The 16,104-nt window shown below is 50.3% G+C and overlaps 1 protein-coding gene across 3 annotated transcripts in view; it reads left to right on the top strand.

Annotated features, from left to right (window-relative positions):
- LOC122485903 (SAP30 binding protein) overlaps positions 1-16,104 on the top strand; it is a 36,868-nt gene that overhangs the window by 11,887 nt on the left and 8,877 nt on the right. For 2 of the 3 annotated variants that reach the window (XM_043585296.1, XM_043585297.1), the window contains one exon: positions 11,153-11,195. In XM_043585296.1, coding sequence (XP_043441231.1) covers positions 11,153-11,195 — 43 coding nt within the window. Of the gene's footprint in view, positions 1-10,423; positions 10,547-11,152; positions 11,196-16,104 lie in introns of all 3 variants that reach the window. The other variant, XM_043585295.1, reaches the window with a different exon arrangement.

Raw genomic sequence — 16,104 nt, forward strand, 5'->3', positions numbered from 1 at the left:
GCCTCTCCCCCTACCCAGCATTGTTACTGATCTTTGCAAGTTTCAGAATGCTACGCCTGCGGACTGAAAACTGCCCAGGGAGCTTGTTTCCGACGAATTCGTTACAGACCACTGATTTTTTTCGGAGAACTTTCAGGAGCCTGCCGGCAGTTGCACGTGGGCAGCGCTTCCCGTTGAAACCCTCGATTCTCTGTATCAACCATGTAAGGAAAGAGGCTCTGGAACATGTGCCAGCTTCTTCAGGACTGCCGCAGCACACGTTTTCCCATTTGGGCTTTGAGCGTGTTCACTCAACCTCCAGGACTTTGAAATCAGAGAGGGAGATGCTCAGGCTTTTCATAAGCAAGCAGCATAGGGTTCTGTTCATCATGAAGGACACCCAGAGGGGCGGGTTGTATGGTGTGGTAAAGGATCCACGAGTCCCTTTGTAGCCTTCACGCGTGGGTCATCGTGTACCTTTGCTGGGTGAGCTCTGGGAGAACCCACACTTGTGGAATGGCCTACTGAGAATTATTTTTCAGGATGGTACACCGAAGGTTATCTGTTAGAGCATAAACTTGGGCTTTTTCTTAGAGTTCTTTGACTTGGAAAGAATTGCATGGTACTGTTTTTCTGGTGGTTACCTTATCAGGGGTTTGTTTTGATTTTATTGTCAAATTATTATAATAGCAAGAATTGAAGATTTTGAAAAAAATACCACCTAATTCCACAGTCCTCTAACAGGTGTCCCATTTTCCTTCTTCCATCTTTTTGTTTGTCCGTATGATAGCGTACATGTGTTTCTATCTGAATATTAAATGTTTTCTGTGTTGTTACAGTCTGAGCAATTATAATAACAGGACATAACTGAAAAATTAAAAGCTAAACACTTAGGGGTGCCTGCGTGGCTCAGGTGGTTGAGCGTCCAACTCACAGTTCAGCTCAGGTCATGATCTCATGGTTCCATGGGTTCGAGCCCTATGTCAGGCTCTGTGCTGACAGCTTGGAGCTTGCTTGAGATTCTCTCTTCCTCTCTGTCTCTGCCTCTCCCCTATTTGTGCTGTCTCTGTCTCTCCCAAATAAATACATACATACATACATACATAAATACTTTGAAAATTAAAAAAAAAAAAAAAACTAAACACTTAAAGGGTCACCTAGATGGCTCAATCAGTTAAGCTGCCGACTCTTGATTTTAGCTCAGGTCATGATCTCACAGTCAGTTTGTAAGTTTGAGCCCCCATGGGGCTATGCGCTCACAGCGTGGAGCTAGCTTCAGATCTTCTGTCTCCCTCTCTCTGCCCCTCCCCTGCTCATGTGCGCATGCTTTCTCTCTCAAAAATAAATATTTTTTAAAAAACCTTTTTTAAAAAAGCTAACCACTTAAAAATTGTGTGGGATGTGAGTTATATCTCAGTGAAACTGCTACAAGAGAAAGGTTTTTGTTTTTTTGTAATTTTCTAAATACCTTTAAACGGGAATAGTAAGGAAAGGTTGCGGTCCACCAACTTTTTTTCTAGAAGTGAGACCAGTCATTAAAACACTCTTTTTTTTTTTTTTTAAAGCTTATTTACTTCTGAGAGGGAGAGCAAGAGAGAGACAGAGTGTGAGTGGGTGAGGGGCAGAGAGAGAATCCGAAGCAGGCTCCATTCTCTGAGCTGTTAGCACAGAGCCCGATGCAGGGCTCGAACTCAAGAACCACAAGATCATGATCTGAGCCAAAGTCGGTAGCTTAACCGACTGAGCCACCCAGGCACCCCTACACTTTTTTTTTTTTTTTTATATGTTTACTTATTTATTTTGAGAGAGCACGAGCAGGGGAGGAGCAGAGAGGATCCCAAGCAGGCCCCACGCGGAGCCTGACATAGGGCTTGATTTCACGACTGAGATCACAACCCGATCCAATATCAAAAGTTGGACATTCAACTGACTGAGCCACCCAGGCACCCCATCAGCACACTTTTTCACATCAATTCCCGTGGAGCTAGATAGAATAAAACCAGAGTTAGTACATTACAGTAGCAATAAAAGTATTTGTAGCTACTATCGAATAAAATACCATGTAAGCAGTTTCTTTCCAGTTAGACTCTGGTGGACGGAATACACGCCGTGCTCTTTACGTGGGTCAGAAGGAATAATGAGTTCCCATTACAGTCATCACGATTGTTCACCCAGTACAAGATGAGGGCTTAGTGGTAGTCAGGATTTGGTAACATTCCTTCTGTCAGCACCCCGGAAGTCCCCAGGCTAAGGACAAGGGTGGTGGCACCCACTTGGTTGTATGATTAAGTTTTCAGGACCAGTTGTTCCATTCAGATCAACTCAGACATTACTCACTGGAGCAGTAGGGCCTCTGGAGCTGTTGGCCCTGATCATTATAGTTAAAAGGTAATAACTTCTGGCTGTCTTCCCCTTAAGTTGAGAGCTTAACACTTCGTTTGCCCTGTGACCTGCTACAGAGTCATCCCTGAAGAGGTATTTTTCCTTCTTGGTCTTTGATGTTGGCTTCCCCGGTGGTTGAACCAGAGGCTTCCTAGAAACTGTCATTATCTGCCGCCTCTTAGTCGAGAAGGAGATCAGAAGTTGGGGAGCAGTTATGACTAGGCTTTAGAGTCAGACAGACTTGGGTTTGGGTCCCAGCATTGCCACTTCCTGGGCAAGAAGCTGCTTTGTTGTGCTTTGCCTCGGTTTAGTCATCTGTAAGATGGGAATAATAACATCTGCCTCGTGAGGTTACTGAGAGATTTGGATAACGTATGTTAGTTTTCAGTGACTTCTCCTGTTTAGGGTGTGTGAGCGAGAATGTGTACTTGGTCCCTCCATCTTGGTTTTGTTATCCTACCTTCTCCCGTGTGCTGCTTCCCATATGTACCCCATAATGCTTTTGAGTGCTGATTAGAAAAAAAAGTTACAGCATGACTCACCCAGGACCAGAGAAGGAAATGGCCCTTGACCATTGCTGGATTGGGAGCCATCCACTCTTCTTGCTGGAAGTTGTAATGTGACCTTTGAACTGCTGAGAATGCTCAAGCCTTCTTAACATCTCACGTTTCCTCGTTCTCATCCCGATGAATGGCCAAATGGCCTTCTTTAATCAGGCTAGGGTCGCCCTTGCACAGGTGGGAGACAACAGAGTTTCCATGCTGAGGAGAACACCCCCCAGTACACGCTCCCGGCCGGGGTCTGTGGTTCTAAGTGGTGACCTGATAACAAGAAGCAGACACGACTGAGGTTGGGAGAGGAGGAGGGTGCACGCTATGGAAGTAGCCCTTTTGTTGTCCAGACTGAAAGGATTCCAGGCTAGGTCCTGTGTCGAGCTGCCTTCCAAAGAAGGCCTGGCTGCATCTTAAGCTGAACACTGCTGGCAGAAAGGGAATCGCTGCAAGTGGTCTCCGGCAGAGGGCAACGGCCATTGGTCTCCCTCTGCCCTCCCCTCTCGGCTCCACCGAACTGCCAGCAGGGCCCTCTGGACTGCACTCGCTCCTAGTCACCTGAGGATCAGACCCCCAGCAGCCTCACGCCGCTCCTTGTGGTTCTGCAGCCGGGGCCTGCGCATGCCCGGTCGGCCCGCCTTCGGCCATGCAAGCCCCAACATCGTTCTCCCCTTCGGGCCCACATGCCATGGATTACTAACCAAGGTGTGGCTGGCTGCCTCCTTCCCTAGTCAAGATTTATCTTTTTGAAAAATTCTCTGATGCAGAAAGCAAGCTGCCCGCCCTTCGGGATCCAGCACTTCCCACCTTCCTTCTGTGTTCTGATCCTTGTCTCCTGAAATACTGCTGTGCAATTTCTGGGTTCAGTGTTCAGTAGAATTTTGCTCATTTGCATTCCTAACTTTGGAGTTAGGTACATTTTTTCTAAGCAGTGCCTGAAAGATACTGGCTTTCCTTTTAGCCCCGTAGATGGTTCATTCCTGTTCCTGCCAGTGTGTGGATGGAGACCAGTTTGCATTTCTAATCTCCTGGCTTTCTGATATCTCAGTAACTTTTGCCTTATATCTTAATCTCACACCTCAGTTTGGTGGCTGACCTCTCAAGCAGGATAGTGCCGTTGTGATTTGGTGGCCGTGTTATGTGTCACAAAGACTTCACTTTTCTGTCCCCAGCCTCACAAAGCTGTTTCCCTTTGTCTTGGCTGGCTCCAAGTCCTCCCACCCCTGCCCCCAGATAACAACCTGAAGCACAGAGACACTGTTTTTGTGGAAAACCTTTCAGAAAAAAGTGCACCCTGGCCCACCACTGAAGGCTTAATTCAAAGTCTTGATGTGAGGTGACTTCTGTACCTAAGCACAAGCCTACCCAGACACGCTAGGTGTTAAGAGAGGAATGGAATGGCCCTCTCTGAACATCTTCTGCAACTTTCAACAAACCCAGAATCTTCACGTCTTGACTCAAATGTGAGATTACACTTGGGATAGTCAGATAACAAAGGCTCCCCTTTGGAGATGGCTGCTGGCCAGAGCCTCGCGTTGACATCGAAGTCTGGTTGGTTCCACGTGGCAGAGCGTCGCACCACACAGCAGTGTCGGCTTTGTTGAGCTCGATGTTTCAGAAGAAACCGTTCCCTCTTTTCTTCAGTCTACGAGGCCAGTTCTAGGGCTGGCTTCATTTGTCTGAGCGGGTGCCTCTTTCACCCTTTCCTGTAGAAACCTCTGCTAGGGGAACTGAGTCTTTCCCATCAGGGAGCTGGGGGTGAAGGTGAGTCTGTTGGACCCAAAGTGACCCCACCAACTTGCGCCCATTTTTCTGATAAATTGAGTGTCTCCATCCCCAGGTAGGCAGTGTGCCGTGGCAGTGACCCAGTCCTGGCCAATAGGATACACCTAAAGGAAACGTGCTGGCGACCGGCTTTCTCGAAGGCTCCCCTGTGTGGGGTGGGGGGTAAAACAGGGCACGGACGCTGGGCATCCGTGCCATGGAGGGCTGTCTCCTTGCAGCGTGGGGCTCGGTGACTTCTGCTGAGCCTGGGGATTACTGACAGCCCTCAGCACGCCCCACCCTTGTCTGTCAAACCACAGTAACTTTTTTTCCTGCAGCTTGGAGGTGTTTTGACAAAAGTTCCAGCGTTGCTGCTTTCTCGGCACCTGAGCTGACTCCCACGCGTGTGTCAGTTTGATGCCGTCAGGGGGGCTTCCTGGGCCCACTAGTCATATCTGAAGCCGCAGCGTTGTCCACTCACACTTCATGGGGCTGTGGTGACAGTGAAGTGATGTTTCGTTGAAGTACTTAGCGGAACACCCAGGATTTCTCCCCAAGATCGGGTTGTGTTCACATCGTATCCCCAGTGTTTGGCCCGTTGCCTGATACGTAATAAAGGCTCAATCGATTATTTGTGGAACAAATAAACGGACTAAATTCTGTCTTTTGTTTCAGGATTGGGAGCGACAAGCTAGATTTAAGGGTTTTTTAATTCAGTATTAACGCCCCCACCACCTTCTTCCTTCTGCCTGTCATTAGCCTTGTATCACACGTCTGGCCCCTTCTTAGTTCCTGTCCTGCTGCCTCCCTTTCCGACATTGAGTTGCACGTTGGAGCTGACTGGGGGCCTCACTGGAGTCTAGGGGGACAGCGCTGCAGCTGAAGGTGGCTGTGGAACACCTAACCTGGGCTGAAAAATGGACCACTGGCCACTTAGAAAGGAGAGTATGTCTTTGTACATTGTGTGTGTGTGTGTGTGTGTGTGTGTGTGTGTGTGTGTGTGCGCGCGCGCGTGCGCGCGCGCACGCACGCACGTTTCATCAGTGTTTGAGCACCTGTTGTGGGCAGGGCATTAACCTGCAGGTGCTAGGGACACAGTGATAACTAAGACAGTGAGTAAGAGCCCAGAATAGAGCAAGGTCCTCATTGGCCCGGTGCAGGTGGGGCAGATAAAGGCTTCCTTGAGCCGAGGACCGAGGTCTGAATAGGGCTTACTTTCAGCAACAGTGGGGAGGAGGTGTTCCAGGGAGGGCCTTTACCTGGGCCCTGCTCCTGCTCTGTGCTAGGAGGAGAAGGAGGCTGAAAGGGCCTGTTGGGAGTCTCCCAGGGCCTCCGGCCACAGTAAGGAAACTTTTTTTTTTTTTTTAAGTTTTATTTATTCTGAGACAGTGAGAGGCAGAGAAAGAGAAGGAAGGAGAAAGGTTCCCAAGCAGGCTCTGCACTCTCAGTGCAGAGCCTGACACGGGGCTCGAACTCGTGAACCATGAGATCATGACCTAACCCGAAATCAAGAGCCAGACTTAACTGACTGAACCACCCAGGCGCCCCAGTGAGGAGTCATTTTTAAGTGAGATCTCACTAAGACTTAATAACTACTTGGGAAGTGCCAGGTCTGAGAGAAGAGAAGATTTAGAAGGCGTTGTTTTATTAATCTGTCTCCCCAGCTGCCACCTGCTTTTAAGATGTAGGATTACATCGGGGCGCCTGGGTGGCGCAGTCGGTTAAGCGTCCGACTTCAGCCAGGTCACGATCTCGCGGTCCATGAGTTCGAGCCCCGCGTCGGGCTCTGGGCTGATGGCTCAGAGCCTGGAGCCTGTTTCCGATTCTGTGTCTCCCTCTCTCTCTGCCCCTCCCCCGTTCATGCTCTGTCTCTCTCTGTCCCAAAAATAAATAAACATTGAAAAAAATTAAAAAAAAAAAAAGATGTAGGATTACATCATCTATCAGAAAATGTAGTCCGTAGCGTTCTTCCCCCAGCAGCACGGAGAGACTGCCCTCTGCCCTCTGTTCAGAGTACTTCCTCTGTGCCTGATGCTTCCAAAGCTGGGGCAAAAAAAGCAACATTTAGATTTGGCAGAATCCAGCTGCTGGAGGCCGCATTGCTTTGTCTCCAGTTGGACGCTGGACCTTTGAGCGTGCTTTGTGGGGCTGGCTCGGGAAGGATTGACGAAGTGTTGTTGGCTGTAAATAAACCTCCATTCTCTCTACCAGGATCTGGTACTTCTCTGCTGAGCAAATCCTCCCAGCTCAAATGGCAGCTTATCCCGTGTCATGGAGCCATATTGTTTCTACTTCCTTCCTCTGCTCCAGTCATAGTTTCTGGATGGCTGGACTTTTTTGTATTCTCTGCAGGGGAACCACATTCCAGACTCTACAGTCCCTGAGAACGAGGCCCCTGTTGTGGCTGCTGCGTTCTTACAGGTCTCAGACATAATTGATTAAGGAACCAAAATTGGCAGGTTCAGATCATTGTTCTTCGGGGCCATCCCTGGCCGGTCAAGGCCACTTCATGTCCTGCACCGTAGTGAGGCTTTAGGCTCAGGTGAAGCCTGGGGAGGCTGGATGGGTGTGAACAGTCGGGAGGTGAGGCCTTGCCTCAGCATTTGTTTCTTTGACCAGCTCAGCCTTCCTTTCGTGCCTTTCCCGTGGTCTCACTTGGCTTCTTCAGAAGCTGTGCGTTTTGTTTCATTTTTCTTTTTGTCTTAATTGGACTTGAACTGGAGCGCTGAAGTGTTTACCTGGCCTTTTTTCCCAGGAGCTGCTAGGTGAGATGCTTTGTTTTTGCCTGCCTAGTGAACTGGGGGGAAACCTCTCGGCCTGCTGAGTCTGGGGGCCAAGCTCTCCTGTATACAGGTCTGTCCAGGTCTCTGGGCTGCAGGTTCCATGCCTCCCAGCTGACTCAGACTACAGTCTGGTGCATAGATCTGGCTGAGTTCATGACTTAAACCAACTGGGAATGTCCACCTGGAGGCCAGAGGGTTGGATTCATACAAGTCAAGACAGGCACCCCCTGTGCGTTCCAAAACACCGCTTTGGGGCAAGAAAAAGAACAGTGGTTTCTTGTTGCTTTTTACTTATATCCTAACTGTTCCCTTCCTGCCTCCTTAAGGGCATAGTGAGAACCTATAGCCAATTTTTTAAAACTGCTGTCTCGAACGGCTGGCAGTTTAATAATGTGGACCTTCCATCTCTCTCCTTAGCTCTGTCTTAAGTGCTTCATCAAATGGTTTTCTTGGCTGGCTGCCAGGGTAACTAGCATGGGTGTTTGGTTCGTTTTGTACTGAATTCCTGGTATCTGAGGCATGTCTGGTAGGAGGGTGCCTCTCTGGGTCTTCATCTCAAGTGTGGACCACCCTCTGCCCTCAGTCCTGTCTTCCCCTGAGGCTGCTTTGATTGGATGAAACTTGCTTCAGTGGACAGTTGAGCGTAAATGGTCCTGAAATTTATGCGTCTCTGGGGTATTTGACAGCCATCCTCCGTGGTCTCACCAGACACCCCAACTCTCCTTCCTTGCTGACCTTCCTTCAGCATTGTTTGAAGTCCTGGAATCATCCCCCTTTGAAGAACCCGTGAGACTGTGGCTCCAGGCCCTTTATTGTGGAACTTAATCAAGCCTCCTTCTCATGCTCAGGGCAGGATGTGGGGTTAAACTGCTTTAGGATCCAGAAGAACCTGGCTTGTTGGCTTTCTTCTTTGGGGGCACCTTTGCACAGTGACACGTGTCCGGGAGCTCAGCAGGCTCACAACCCAGCTTATTTGCGTCTGAGGAAAGAAGAATTATATTCTAAAGCCTAACAAGATGTGGCCACCAGGAGGCACAGATTCCCGTGGTCTCATCGTCCGGGGCCTTAGGAGTCCCACCAGTGTCTGTGACATGGAGGAGGGATCTGAACAACCACACTTTCCAAAGTCTTTCCAGGAGAACTTTGTGCAGAACTACATGGCTTCCAGTCCATGGTGGCTCGTTTATGTTGTCACTTTATAAACTTGATTCTCTTAAGGCCAGAGAATCTTGCACTCGAGTTAGATCGATGGTTCATAGGTTGGCACTTTGTTTGGAGGGATCATGGGGCTGAATTCCACTGCGGGGAGGGGGTTGTCCCTGGGGATGCTGAGTTTGGGATCGAGTAAGAGCCCATAGCTCCATGGGGCTCCAGGTACACTCTGGACACACCCCATCCGTGTATGTGTGTGCATGCGCACACGCGTGTTGTAACATTAAAAAAGCAAAAGACTAGACTAGTTAGCAAGTGGAAACCCACTATCAACTTTATTCCTTTTTGTATTTGTGTAAAATGATCGATTTGAGGAATGAGGAACTAAGCCAAAAAAGGAAAGTCTGAGAGACGAAGGGATACCTCCCCGCTGGTGACTTTGCTCCATCTTTGGTTTTCTCCCTGAGACCTGACTCAGCAGCCTCAGCTCAGCCAGGCAAGAACCTTGTGAAACGTGGGAATCCCCGTCCCTCCCATTGCTGGGGGCACAAGCTTTAGGAGGCCGCAGTGGCTGACAGCCTTTCACCCTGCCCAAGGAGCCTTTGGGTAAACAAGTATTTTCCTCTTACAAGAGATACTTCATGTTTGGTGACTAACTTCCTGTGCCTCTGGAGTAGCCCCGGTAGCATTCCCACGTGGATATCATGGATATCGTGCCTCCTTCCTCGGGCCGGGCTGGCTGAGGGGCTGGCGCCCTGCGGTGCTTTGGGAAGGAGCCCCCAGGGAGCCTTTGAATAGTTAACGGTCAGTCCTTGGATGACCAGCCAACTGGCCACGGAGGGGAGGTAGGATGTACCCAATTGATGTTTTCCCACAATTAGTACCCAGAAAGCTGTCCCCTAGAGGGAAAATTTAAGGACCTTTTACAGCCCCACGTTTTGTTGCTGCCACACTCTTTTAACATTGGTTCCTCCGGAGTCACTGCTACAAAGGGATTGTTGTGGGGCCCCTGGAGACGGGCACTCTCTGTAGAGCAGCTGATTGATGACCAACCTGAATTCGGCATGGCAGTCTTCCAGGCGGCCTCCCAACCCTTCTGTTCCCTAGCTCAGGCCTGCCTCCTCTTTGCCCACCTGACTGGCAGGGGGCGAGTAGCTGGAGGAGACAGGTTGCTAAGCAGCCTGGCCTGGACGCTATGCCTGTTTCGGTCGAATGAATAGCTGCAGTGTTCAGAAGAGCGAGGGGGTTTGGGCCTTTCCCAGAATCAGGAGACACTTTTTGGGGAAGGGGGCTAAGAACTACCATTCTTAGCACAGAGCCATTGCATAGGAGGGCTTCTGGCATCTTCCTTTCTGAAATGTTAACTTGCTGTAACATTTCTTCCCGGAAGTGAAGTATCCAGAGCCCTGCTGCTGACTCCATGTGCCCATTTTGTTCCAGAGTCGTTACTGTCTTAGACACCTCCTCCCCCACCAACCAAAGAGAAAAGAAATGAGGTCCAATAGCTTCCCCCAAGCGCAGTTTCTGCCACTGTGATCATTAGCATATCGTGCACTTGAGGCCCCTGATCTGAGCGTGTGTGAGGGGCCAGGTTTCCCCAGAGACGGGGAAGACAGGTATGTTGTTGCCGTTGGACATTTGGGGCAGTGGGATCAAGGGTCGGCCTTCCTCCCCACCCTGCCCAGGCTTGCTTCAGAGGCTGGGACCTTCACCTTCTCCAGGTTGATCAGGTTTAAATGAAGCACTTACTCTGAGCAGTGAAATACAGAGCAAGTCCAGCAAAACGTCTGATAAGAAACCTTTGCTCTTAAGTTTCTGCACTCGGCCAGCACTGAAGGACCTGTAGAAGTGGGCGTTGCAGGGCGGAAGTTTGCACTAAGGATCAGAGAATGCTTTTCTTTGGAGAGATACAAAGCCATTGTAAAGAGCCAAGAGGTGAGCCAAGAGAGAAGCTGCCTCCGTGCTAGGGCCTTTCTGGGGGCCTGGTTCAGTCACTTGTTAAAGGCGCAGTACATGCCTGCTCCAGGGTTCCACAAGCTAGCCCGTTATGATAAAGTCTCTCTTTTTTCCTTAGACTGAAAGTAAGAAAAATCTCTTGGGAGCAGGTAGTCTTTTGTGCTTTAGTCTTGGGATTCTCATGTTACAAAGTTGCCACCTCTTGCTTCCTCAGTACTGGGTAGGGGTAGCAGTGTTCTGGGATGGCTGACCAGGCCCCAGGGGAGACAGCGGGCAGGGTCCAGGTGTACAGGTGACAAAGGCTGGCATTGGCTCTGCTTGGCATTGGGGGATATTGGTCCCCACTGGGGGCCGCGGAGGAGAGCCTGAAGCAGGCATCCAAAGCATCTTGGCTGCTCTGATAAAGGGGGATTAGGAGGTTCAGGGGTCCCAGAAGGCCGCCAAAGCATCGGCTCACTCTTAGGTTCTTTGTGTTGCTTTTACCTTTTCTCCTCCCTTAAAATCCTGAGTGGTTTCAGTGAAGAAAGTAACTGTGTGGGTCAGGAGCCCCGGGCTTACCTCCTTGTATTTATTTCTCTTCTGCAGGATAACCCAGAAGTAGAAAAGCGAGATCCTCAGGAATTAGTTGGTGAGTACCCCAGGGGGAGCCTCGGAGGCGGATTTCTGAGCCTTGCCCGGAGCAAACTGGCTTCCAGCCATGCAGGGCCTACCCCTGCATGGGGCTTCTCTCTGCTTCAGCCAAGGCAGCCGTTCTGCTGAGAGCCTGGTCTCTTCATGTGCTCTCTCAGGGCCTTTGACATTTCCTAAGATGTCTGAGTAAGACGCCCAGGGAACAATTCTTCTTTGAAAAACATATTCATGGTGCATTTCACTGGGCTGTGGTCAGTTGCCAGTGTTTTCAAGATGGATTTAGGGCCCCTTTCAGCTGGGAGCTCGTTCCAGTTGTGCCCTAGGCTTGTCCTCTGTCCTTGTACGCCCCCTCCCCGCTTTGCTGGCATATTCATGTACTCAAGAAGCAAATATGTGGCCTCTGCTGGCACTTTGCTCTGTCCCCAGGAGGGAACATGCCTCGTAGCCCCAGAGTCCAAGACCCTTTTGGCTTGTGGGGCAGGGCAGTTCTGTTTCCGAAAAGTGGCATCCCAGTCCCTATGCTAACTCTGGTCTCTTAATCCTTTTTTAGAAAGTACCTCGACTCTGTCAGTTTGGTCACGGACTTTGTAACAGCTCTGCCAAAGCCTGTGCAAACGTCATGGAGAGGGCGACCCTCCCTCCGTGTGGTTAACTGTGACCGTCTCTCCCTGCCTGCTCTGTTAATCTTCACAAAGCAGGGGTTCTGCTTCAAAGGCAGCCTACGGAACCTTCCCCTGTGCTTCCAGATGGAGGCTTTGTGGCCTGCAGGCCCTCGAGCCCATCCTTTTTTTGGACAGGATCCTCTCACGGGATATGGGAGGTGGAAGCCTGTCCTGTGTTCCTAACTAAAAGGATGAAAATTACCCCATTACATTTGTTCTCTGAGCAAGGATTGGATAGGAAGGAACCCTCAATAAGCAGCCTCAACCCTCAGCAGGATTCTGCCTTTAGCGCTGAGTGTTGTGTGTGATGAACACAGTAGGAGTCTTTCAAATCCTATAAAACCCAGAATTTTCCTAGACCTCAGAGTTCACTGCTTAGAAAATGGCCGTGTAGGGGACGTGCCAGCTGGCTTTGCAAACAGGGGAAGCAGAGCACAGTGTCCTCCCAGTGGGTAATGCACGGGGGCATGTATGGATCAGAGTCTCAGTCTCCTGTTCCTTCCTGGCCTTACCAGTCCCTGCTGTAAACTACCGAGAAATGGGGGCTAGGGGTCTGTGGGGTCAGAGTAGCCAGGAGCCCGATGCAGCAGTGAGCTCTGCCCACAGTGCTCAGCAGTCAGTGGAACTGGGGAATCAGCCACCTCCGCCCCAACTTCCACCTTTTCTCTCCTTGCCGTTTTGTGAAAATAGTTTTGTTGAGGTGTAGCTTACATAGGGTGAGGTTTGCCAATTTTTAGGGTGCCATTTGGTCAACTTTGACAGATGCGTGTAGTCACCTATAAACTATCAACTCTAACACCTATAAACTGTAAAACACTTCTGTACAGGGGTGCCTGGGCAGCTCAGTCTGTTGAGCATCCAACTTTGACTCAGGCCATGATCTTGCTGTTTGTGAGTTCAAGCCCCACATTGGGCTCTGTGCTGACAGCGCAAAGCCTGGAGCCTGCTTCAGATTCTGTGTCTCCCTCTCTTCTCTGCCCCTCCCCTGTGTGCGTGCTCGCTCACGCGCTCTCTCTCTCTCTCAAAAATAAACATTAAGGGGCGCCTGGGTGGCTCAGTCGGTTAAGCGCCCGACTTCGGCTCAGGTCATGATCTCATAGTTCGTGAGTTCGAGCCCCGTGTCGGGCTCTGTGCTGACAGCTCAGAGCCTGAAGCCTCCTTCAGCTTCTGTGCCTCCCTCTCTCTCTGCCCCTCCCCTGCTCATGCTCTGTCTCTCTCTGTCTCAAAAATAAATAAACGTTAAAAAAAAAATTTTTTTTTTAAATAAACATTAAGAGAGTTTTTTAAGATCCACTTCTTTGTAAAGTTTTTTTTTTTTTTTTTTAATATTTGTTTTTGAGAGAGAAGAGTGCATGAGAGCAAGGGAGGGGCAGAGAGAGAGAAGGACAGAGGATCTGAAGCAGCTCTGCACTGACAGCAGAGAGCCCAATGTGGGGCTCGAACCCATGAACTATAAGATCATGACCTAAACTGAAGTCGGACTCTTAACCAACTGAGCCACCCAGAAGCCCCATGAAACACTTCTGTCGCTCCAGGGACGCCTGGCTGGATTGGTCAGTGGAGCGTACGACCCTTGATCTCTGAGTCATGACTTCAAGTCCCACACTAGGCCTAGAGCTTACTTAAAAATTCATTGATTAATTACTGTTTAAAACAATTAATTTCCTTCGCTCCAAAATGTTCCTTATACCTCTCCTCACAGACGATGTCCTCCCTGGGCCTCTGGCAAGCAGTGTTGTACCTTCTTCACTACAGTTTTGCCTTTTTTAGAATTTCATAAAGATCAGGATTTCTCAGCCTTAGCACTATTGATCTTTTGGACCGGATAATTCCTTGTTGTGGGGGCCTGGCCTGTGTTTTACACGGTGTTTTAGCATCCTCGGCCTTCTGGATGCCAGTGGCACTCCCCTCCCTCTGCCACATGTGACAAGGAAAAACGTTTCTAGACATTGCCTAATGTCCCCTCGGGGATTGGGGGGAACGTAATTGCCCCCAGTTGAGAACCACTGACAGAAATGAAAGTGCCATCTTATTTTTTGTCTGGCTTCCTTCGCTTCCCATATGGTTTTGAGATCCTTCTGTGTGATTGAGCGTATCCGTAATTTCGTTTTATTGCTGAATACGTTATTTTATTGTAGGATTACCGCCACAATTTAATCTGTGCACCACAGTAGGTATTGGAGCCTCGTAGTCTTGTTTGCTCCTACTGTTTCTCACTCAGGAGGTGGTACTTGAGGTCTGCCTGAACTCAGCTCCTTTTGTTAATAAAATACCTCTGGAGATAGGCCTCTCGGGTTGCTCCCCTGGTATGGGAAGCATTTTCCTATATGTAGGTGGCTCCAGGTTTTGTTTTCTTTTTTGCAATTAAAAACAAATTTTTATGTGTTTTATTTTCTATTTGAGAGAGACAGAGCACGAGCAGGGAAGGGGCAGAGAGACAGAGACAATCCGAAGCAGGCTCCAGGCTCCGAGCTGGTTAGCACAGAGTTCGATTCAGGGCTCGAACTCAAGAGCAGTGAGATCGTGACCTGAGCCGACGTCAGACGCTTAACTGACTGAGGCACCCAGGCACCCCTTTATTTTTTTATTATTATTATTTTTTTTAAGTGTATTTATCTATTTTGAGAGAGAGAGTGAGCAGGGGAGGGACAGAGAGAGGGAGAGAGAATCCCAAGCAAGCTGTGTGCCATCAGCCCAGAGCCCGATGCAGGGCTCAAACTCACGAACCGTGAGATCATGACCTGAGCCGAAACCAAGAGTCGGACACTTAACTGACTGAACCACCAAGGGGCCCCTAGGTGGCCCCCGTTTAATGGAGCAAATGAAAGCAGAGCAGCTGACTCGGGTTCCTCCGACACTGTGGCCGCTTGACAGCACTGAGCACGCGTGGCCAGTCTGTCCCCTCCAGGCAGCCAACGGATGCCCCCTCGTCTTGCCTGGAACTGTGGCCTGAGGCGGTAATCCAGTCGGCTTCTCCGTGTCTCTGGTGAACTAGAGCGCACTCCACTGCCTCCTCCCCTCCCCACAGTACCCCCCCCAGGCACTTCTCTCCCCACCGTTACGTAAGCCCAGTAAGCCCAGCCGACTAGCTGGTCCTGCTCAGGTTCGTACCTGGCCGTCACGGATACCATGACCGTTTTTGGCTTGGATGTGCACGGGGTGAGTCACCGAGGTAGACTTCTCAGATCCTGAGTACGGCTGCCCTTCTAGAATGCCCCCAGTAGACCCCAAGGGCAGCCACAGTACTGGGAGCTGCCCCCAAGGGCCTCGGCACCTTTCTCCATGGATTTCCTGGGAGGATGGTTTGAGGCCTTGTGGCCGCCCACATCACCATATGTAGGTGGGGTTGATGTTGTCTACTTTAGATCATCCTGGGCCTTAGGAAAGAATCGCTGAAGGATGGCTCCTGAAATCACTGAAGGAAGCTGTGGGAAAACTTTTATCTAATTTTCTGACTATACCCCTTCACTTGCCAGTTACTGCGGAGGAGTTCTTTTGTTCTAACCGGGGAGCTCAGGAGGGGCCCTGTCACACTATATACTGTTTGAGTCCTAGTGTGGTTGGGTTGCTGTGGCAACAGCGTCACACCCTGTTTTTCCAAAAGGCTTTCCTGGCAAATGCCAAAGGGCATTCTTTGTCTCTCCATCACATGCACACATACATTCTCCACCCCTTCTTGTGCCCAAAGCCTGCCCAGGCCCTCCTTGCTTTTGCCGTCCGGAAATAACGAGGGCCAGCTCACCCCAGCTCATTCCACTCTCGGCTGGCCTCTGCAGCCCGCGTGAGCCTCAGGCTGAGACGGAGGGAGAAGCCAGGACGAGACCTGAACTCTAGCCAGATAATGGGTGCCACCATCGCTGCAGGCGTCAGGAGACAGAGGTGCTGGGCAAAGAGGAGCACGTAGTCCCCTGGCGGAAACCGCTCCTAGGCCGCACCGGTGTCCCGGGTCCACAGCAGGACGTGTCACCCCATGTCGGTCCTCGGGCCTTCACCCAAAATGGCACGCCTAGCGCTCTGTTCTCGGGGCACATCCAGTGAGAACCCACTGCTGGCCATGGGAGTCTGCACGTGTAGTGCGTTACGAGACTCCGCCCCAGCCTCGGTGCAGGGTGTTTCGTAGCAGTTGAGACTGGCAAAGCCCGTGGAGCCATACCCTCAGCCCTTCTCAGCACTGAGTTCTTCGTAGTAACAGCACAACTCAGTGGAGATCGGAGCACCTTATCTGCTAAGAAAACATTAACCCAG

The sequence above is a fragment of the Prionailurus bengalensis genome, chromosome E1 (assembly GCF_016509475.1).
Source record: "Prionailurus bengalensis isolate Pbe53 chromosome E1, Fcat_Pben_1.1_paternal_pri, whole genome shotgun sequence".
Taxonomy (NCBI): domain Eukaryota; kingdom Metazoa; phylum Chordata; class Mammalia; order Carnivora; family Felidae; genus Prionailurus; species Prionailurus bengalensis.